This window comes from Ictalurus furcatus, chromosome 22 (assembly GCF_023375685.1).
Source record: "Ictalurus furcatus strain D&B chromosome 22, Billie_1.0, whole genome shotgun sequence".
NCBI classification, from domain to species: Eukaryota; Metazoa; Chordata; class Actinopteri; order Siluriformes; family Ictaluridae; genus Ictalurus; species Ictalurus furcatus.
Window position 1 is genome coordinate 649,510 of NC_071276.1, and position 8,261 is coordinate 657,770.

Consider the following 8,261-nt stretch of genomic DNA (forward strand, 5'->3'; position numbering starts at 1 on the left):
TCTAAGGCCATACAGACTTCAGATAAATCCATAATGAACTTTTTCACACTATCTGTTGTTACCCAGATGAGGACGGGTTCCCTTCTGAGTCGGGTTCCTCTCAAGGTTTCTTCCTCTTAACATCTTAGGGAGTTTTTCCTTGCCACCGTCGCCACTCAGTGGCTTGCTCAGTTGGGATAAATTCACACCTTTAATATCTGTATACCGTGTTGATATTTCTGTAAAGCTGCTTTGAGACAATGTCTATTGTAAAAAGCACTATACAAATAAAATTGAATTGAATTGAATTAATTTGAAAGAAGCGGAATAGGTGAGACGGAGGCAGGCTGAATGACGAGGATAATTCAGAAAAGAGGTTGTTATTACATATAGGTGCCATGGTTGAGGCCGAGATGGATTTAAAATGACGGCTAAACTGACAGAAAATGTTTAGAGAGGTACGTACTATTGGATCATCCGTGTGTTGTGAAAGGGCTATAGGAAGGGAGGAGAACACCATAGCAGGGAGGGAGGTTGAAATACAAGACTTTGCTTCTAAGTGGCACCATGGAAGAGAGGGGGCCTGCACCCAGAGCACCAGTTTCTGAATATTAGCCGCCCAATAATAATACATGAAATTGGGCAAGGAAAGGCCACCACTTAGTCGACTCTTTCGAAGTGAAAATCTGGAAACCCTGGGAGTTTTTCCTGCCCATACAAAAGAGGAGATTAATTGGTCTATATTCTTGAAGACAGATTTGTGTAAAAACAAAGGGATGGACTGGAAAAGGTAGAGGAATTTTGGAAGAATGTTCATTTTTACCGTGTTTATTCTACCAAGAGGGGATAATGGTAGAGCTTCCCATCTTTGAAAGGCTGACTTCATGTATGAAATTAAGGGTGTAAAATTCTCCACCATTAATGCAGAATAAGAACGGGTGACATTAACTCCGAGATATTTGAATTTTGAATCCACCAAATGAAATGGTATTTCAGTTGGTTTTATCTTTTGGCCAGATTGGTTTATGGGGAAGCATTCACTCTTTTGTAGGATCAGTTTATACCCAAAAAATTTCCCAAAGTCATTTAATACATGTATTATCTCTGGAATAGATGCAAGTGGATCTGTAACATAAAGTAGTAAGTCGTCAGCATATAGGGCTAGTTTATGTTCAGTTCCTTTGTGGATTATACCCTGAAATACAGGAAGAGTTCTAAGCGCCAACGAGAGAGGCTCAATCGCTATGGCAAAAAGTAAGGGAGACCGAGCACATCCCTGGCGCGTACCCCGTGACAAAGTAAAATAGTCAGATTTAGCATCATTGGTATATATGGAAGCCTGCCGTTCCACATATAATAAATGGATCCATGATATCTGTCCATCCCAAAGCCGAACCTCTTTAGCACCATAAATAGATATTCCCATTCTATCCTATCAAACGCCTTTCTGCGTCCAGAGAGATGACCACTTCAGAGGAGTCGCTGTTTTGTTTTGAATACAAAATACTAAGTAGAGTACGAATATTAGAAAAGGAATGCCGTCCTTTTATCAACACGGTTTGCTCCTCTGAAATAATGCTCGGGAGAATCCCCTCTAAACGAGAGGCCAAAAGTTTGGCTAAAATCTTGACCTCAACATTGAGGAGGCTGATAGGTCTGTACGAATTACATAATGTTGGGTCCTTCCCATCTTTAAGCAATAGAGTTATAGATGCTTGTCTCAATGTTTGTGGCAGCGTACCTAGTTCTAAGGATTCCTCGAATACAGCCAGAAGTAATGGGGCCAATACAACATGAAATTTCTTATAAAATCCGGAAGGAAACCCGTCTGGGCCAGGTGATTTCTTAGATTGCAATGAATTGATTGAGTTAATGATCTCATATAAGGTGATGGGGCTGTCCAGTTCAGATGCCAATAGAGGGTCAACTCTGGGAAATCAATATTTCTAAGAAAATAGTCTGTGTTACCTGAATCGTCAGGAGCTCCAGCTGTGTATAAAGACGAGTAAAAACTTTTAAAAGTTGAATTAATTTCTACAGGATCCGAGGTTAATGCACCACTGGACTGCATAATCTGAGTCATAGAGCACGAAGCTACTCGGCTACACAGTTGGTGAGCCAACAACCGACCGACCTTATCCCCATATTCATAATAATTGCCATGCGTATGTAACAACAGCCTCTCCGCCTCACCTGTCGATAACAACTCGAACTCCGCCTGCAAATTAAGCCTTTGTTTATGCAGCTCAGGGGTCGGGCTGAGAGCATATTGGTCGTCAATAGCTCGTATTATTATCAGATATTTCTTTTTTCTTATCCTTGTGTTGCTTATTGGCATGAGCAGAATAAGAGATTACCTGTCCCCTTAAGAAGGCCTTTAAAGTTTCCCAAAGTAAAGAGTAAGAGATTGAATCAGTTTGATTAGTAAGAAGAAAATCATCTACTGAATTATAGAAATATTTGCAAAATGCTGAATTGGATAGAATTAAGTCTCCATGGTGGACGAAAGGCACGATGTGAAGGTCGAAGAATGACAAGACTTAGAGGAGCGTGGTCTGAAATAACAATTGGTAGATATTCAGAGTTTACAACCCGAGAAATTAGAGAGTTATTAATAAAAAAGTAATCAATGCGAGAAAAAGATTTATGTACGTGAGGAAAAAAAAGAATATTTTGTCACTGTGGGGTTAAAATACCTCCACAGATCAATGTAACCATTCTGAACCATAAACTCAGAGAATACCTTCGCCATTGTAGAGGGAGCCTTTGCAACAGCACTCGATTTGTCCAAAACTGGGTCAATAACACAATTTAAATCTCCCCCAAATATCAAGAGATGCATGTTCAAAGCAGGAATTTTCGACAACAAATTCTGAGCAAAAGGAGCGTTATCAAAATTCGGGGCATATACATTCACCAAAACTACTGGTGTCTGAAATGTTCCCTTCCACAATCACAAATCTACCATTTACATCAGAACTAACTTTATCAATAGAAAAAGGTCTTACTTATCAGGATAGAAACTCCCCTGGACCTGGAATCAAAATTGGAGTGGAACATATGCGATGTCCAGCGAGCTTGGAGTCTGCGTTGATCCCTGAGACGGAGATGAGTTTCCTGAAGAGATGCAACGTCAGGTTTTTGTAGTTTTAAATGTGTCAAAATCTTGGATCTTTTAATGGGACCATTCAGACCTTTCACATTCCAACTTTGGAATCTGAACGAGCTTCAGATATTTTCCATCAATTTAGATTAATACAGAATGAAGTACAGAGAGGTTGATATCAAAAGGAGAAAAAAATAAAATTCCGAAATAAATAAATAAATAAATAAATAAAAATAAGAGAGTACAGATTTAAACCTGACTGAAATGAATCATTAAACACCACTGAATGTGTCTGAAGTCTATTTTCTCACCGTGATTTCAGAACCGTTAAAAACCCCCAAAACCCTCAGCACTACACCCCGTCTTCTCTACTGCTCTCAGTGCACAGTGTTTCCATTGTGATGGAGGAGAGAGTGTCCGTTATTCTCAGCTTTCTCACAGAGCTGCTGATTTTCTCTCCTCAGACGCACATGCATCACCAACAGGAACACAAACGCAGATATCAGTATCAGTATCAGTACAATCCCCCACGCTGGTACACCTTCCTGCTGCTTGATGTGTGGAGACGACTCTGTAAAACACACAGAGAGAGAAATGACCCTGTGAGTCCCATTCCAGCGTCACACATCATGTCCACCTACACAGAACAGAAACATGACAACATGAGGACTCTGCAAGACGTCCACACACTGAGTCGGGATAGAAAGGGTGTTGATGTGGTGAAGGTTTGATCCATATGAAAGTGTCAGGAGGTAAAAACACACTCCAAACACAATCAGACTTTATTTCTATTGGACGATGCAGCAGGAGGAATTTACACAGAAAGGCTTACGGTGCTTTTAAAGTGAAGGAAAGCCGTGTGCTGATTTGGACTTCCATACAGAAAGGTAGGTGACACCAGAGGAGGCGTGAGACACCGATACAGATCTACAGAGCTCTTACTGATCGTTCCATCACTGATGGAGAACTGCTGTGGGTCTTGCAGAGTGATGTTGTGATGTAGTCTGACTGACTTCCTGCTTCATTAACTACATGTGCTCTCTGAGCGCTCTAGAACCCAATCCAGTGTGTTCTGCAGGGAGACGTGCTCTTTACTGTTGTGGATTAACACACAGAGAGGTTATGCTCAATTACACCGAGACTGCACAACACCTGCTGTGGGGACGTTTACACTTTCTGTAATCTTTACTGCATTGATAGACACACAGACATGCTCCATCACGCCATGACTGTGGGGGGCGCTATAGAGCTGTTCTGAGAAGAGCTGTTTCTCACTGATCAGACTACACCACACACACACACACACACACCTCTGATTTACTCTCTTACCTCTCATATGGACCGCTACGATGGTTAAAGTCTCGTCATTCACTAAATCCTCTCTGAAGACTTATTTGTATTCTTTATGATTTAATTGAGGGTGAAAGTTTTTCCACTTGTCCTTTTTTGGTTTTTGTCTAGTCTTTAAATTTGTTTTAATTCCGTTTTATATTTCTTGTACAGCACTTTGGTTTCAACATCTGTTTTTAAATGTGCTTTATAAATCAATAAACTACACTAAAAAGCACATCACAGTGAAATGTACGTAACAGAAATATTTCTTTACAGAGATTAGACCAGGTGATGATCAGGTTCCTACTGAGTGAAGACCACAGAACTGACTGATGTTTGTGTCTTTCAGAAACACAACTCATTACTAAACTGCAGTACGTCCAGCCAGATTGGACCTTTTTATTAATACTGTGTGTGTGTGTGTGTGTGTGTGTGTGTGTGTGTGAATAAATGAAGTGCTTTATGTTATTTAGACATTGTGGAATATTGGAATATTCTGACAGTCCAGTGCAGTTTAGCAGCAAGTTCTGTTCTTAAGACGAACACCTTGTTAATGAAGCCGGGTCAGACCTGGTTCTGAACAACAAGGAACCCAGTTCCATACAGCTACGTACATAACCAGCATTCTGTCCCAGTTCCATACAGCTACATACATAACCAGCGTTCTGTCCCAGTTCCATACAGCTACATACATAACCAGCGTTCTGTCCCAGTTCCATACAGCTACATACATAACCAGCGTTCTGTCCCAGTTCCATACAGCTACATACATAACCAGCGTTCTGTCCCAGTTCCATACAGCTACATACATAACCAGCGTTCTGTCCCAGTTCCATACAGCTACATACATAACCAGCGTTCTGTCCCAGTTCCATACAGCTACGTACATAACCAGCGTTCTGTCCCAGTTCCATACAGCTACATACATAACCAGCGTTCTGTCCCAGTTCCATACAGCTACGTACATAACCAGCGTTCTGTCCCAGTTCCATACAGCTACATACATAACCAGCGTTCTGTCCCAGTTCCATACAGCTACGTACATAACCAGCGTTCTGTCCCAGTTCCATACAGCTACATACATAACCAGCGTTCTGTCCCAGTTCCATACAGCTACATACATAACCAGCGTTCTGTTTCACCCCTCCTAACCTAATGATACGAGGAGCTGATGCACCTTTAGGACCAATTGGACAAACAGAAGTGTACTTACTCTCGATGAGGAGACGCACGTTACAGACGTCCTTATCGTCACACAGACACGTGTACAATCCTCTCGCACTGTAATCAGCTGCAGTGATGGTGAGATGTGGATTCCCCTTCAGGTACTGATCATGAGAGATGTTAAATCCCTCCTCTGGCCTGCAGGAGGTCTCATCACACCGAGCCAGAACACTACCTGGTTTATTAAACAGGCTCCATTTGAGTACACCAGAACATCTGGAGTCACAGGAGAGGGTAACGGGGTGATGAAGTTTGGCCGTTACAGAACGAACACCGGACACAGTGGGAGCAACTGAAGAAAACAGAAACAAACAAGAAAAAGTAAGCATTAATTTAAAAAAATAAATCTAAAAAACTCTTTAAATGTAGACTATTAACACAAATTACTGCTTAGGTACCTGCTGATACACACCAACACCATGTCACAAGAAATGTGAATAAAGAAACAGAAATGTTTGTAAGCACTACACAGTTGGGGAAATAAGTATTGAACATGTCAACATTTTTACAGTAAATATATTTCCAGTGAGGTTATTCACATGAAATTTTCACCAGACATCAGAATTAACTCAGGAAATCTGGAAATATAAAGATTTCACAACATTAAAGTCCAGAAATGAAGTAATGTGTAATAAAGAGGAGTGACACAGGGAAAAAGTATTGAACACGCTAACTGAAATGTATTTAATACTTGGTGGAGAAGCGTTTGTTTGTAATGACGCTTCATGACACTTCCTGTATGAAGGAATTAACGGGTCGGTTTCAGGTGTGATTTTGGCCCGTTCTTCCGCTGTTGGTGTAGTGTTTTTAGGGTGATGTGCAGCGCCAGTTCTTCTCCAAACATGGTGTGTAGTATCACAGCCAAAAAGTTCAGTTTTGCTCTTGTCTGATCAGACTACACTCTCCCAGTATTTCATAGGCTTGTCCAAATGAGTTGTAGCAAACTTTAAACGAGCTTCGACAGAGTCTTGCGTGTGAGCGTGAGCAGTGGAATGCATTGCCTATTGTTTTCTCTGTGACGATGGTACCTGCTTTCTCCAAATTACTGAACAAACATGTTGACTCGTTCAGTACTTACTTCCCCCGCTGTAACTCTGTGTGTGTGACACTACTAAGAAGAAAAGAAATCTTACAGGTGAAGATCTGCAGCCCAAACAGCAGTGTGTAGCTCCACATGTCTGCAGAAACACACAGTGGTATATAGGTAGGTGTCACATGTCACACTGGAATCCATGTGAATTCCCACATGCAGGGTTTCTGAGGAGAACATTGCCCAGAGCATCACACTCCTTCCACCCTCTTCTCTTTTTCCCCCCACAGATGAGTGGACCATTATGTTTTGATTAAATAGATGTGTGTGTAAAGTGAAGCGGTATTTTTGAGACACAACAAGTTTTCACTTAGATTGTATGATTCCATCCACCCATCCCTACGTGGCCCCGGCGGGAATCGAACCCCGCATCCTGGCGGTGTGACGCGAACGTGCTAACCAGCAAACCACCATGTGTCACATTAGTATATACACATAAGTATATATCACATTAGTATATACACACTAATGTATATATCACATTAGTATATACACACTAAAGTTTAGCAGAGCTGCTCTTATTTTGTTACAGATTCAGGATTATTCAGATTTACTGTAACACTAAACACTAACTCAGGACAGTGTTTCACTCACTGAAGAACTGATCTAAGACCAGGCTGAAAAAAAAATCCAAATCATGTACAATGTTGTGCTTATTATTTATGACCGGAGTGTTTCCGACACCACAGTTACAACACATCATAGTGAGGAGACAGATCTCCATTTAAATCTGAATTCAATCCGTCGTTGTGTTCGCAGCGGTCTGGACATAGTGATACAGACGCACGCGCTCCTTAATATTAATTAAGGAGCGAATTAATTAAAATTAATTCTGCTGTTATTATTAACTTCATCTACACAAACATAAAGAATTATTCTCACCTGAATATTGCTCGGAGTCTTCCACAGGACAGGAGGTGAGGAGTAAAACAGTTCTGGATAGCGGGTTTGACCCCGCCCTACACTCTACAAACTCAGCGGAACAGTGCACTTCCTAAAGCGCACGCGACGAAGCTGATGGAGCTGCGCGTCGCGCGGAACCGGCTTAACTGTTGTACGGGTATCACGCACGCACGCACACACACACACACGCGCGCGCGCGCGCACACGAAAACAACCAATAGTGGTTTACTGGATGCCCTCAGCTGTAAACCACAGAGTCAAAGCGGAACCGAGAAAATATTCCGCAAGACAAACCACTTGCCTTGACTTTTAAAACCACGTGACTTGACTTAACACCACGTGACTTGACTTTTAAAACCACGTGACTTCACCTGACGGCGATGAGAAGTGAGAGAAATATAAACATTTGGGACACGTTGGTGTGTATTCTCGACTGTATTTCTGATGCGTTTCACAACAAGAGGAACTCGATGAGTAAGTGTGCCCCATGCCGTGTTCTGACCCACTGATCCATAATGAGATTCACTGACAGCGAGTTCCATCATCAGTGATTACAGATTATACTGATTAATATTGCAGCTGTAGATTTCTCACACAGTAAAATAATACATGTTTATGAAGTGGACA

The 8,261-nt window shown here is 41.5% G+C and overlaps 1 protein-coding gene across 2 annotated transcripts in view; it reads right to left on the reverse strand.

Moving 5' to 3' along the window:
- LOC128625509 (uncharacterized) overlaps positions 1-7,757 on the reverse strand; it is a 32,910-nt gene extending 25,153 nt beyond the window's left edge. The window contains exons 1-3 of one of the 2 annotated variants that reach the window (XM_053653885.1): positions 7,614-7,757; positions 6,775-6,819; positions 5,631-5,933 (exon numbers count right to left, since the gene is read on the reverse strand). In XM_053653885.1, the coding sequence (XP_053509860.1) occupies positions 5,631-5,933; positions 6,775-6,817 (346 nt within the window). In that variant the 5' untranslated portion in view covers positions 6,818-6,819; positions 7,614-7,757. Of the gene's footprint in view, positions 1-5,630; positions 5,934-6,774; positions 6,949-7,613 lie in introns of those variants that run through there. The other variant, XM_053653884.1, reaches the window with a different exon arrangement.
- Between the last annotated feature and the right edge of the window lie 504 nt (positions 7,758-8,261).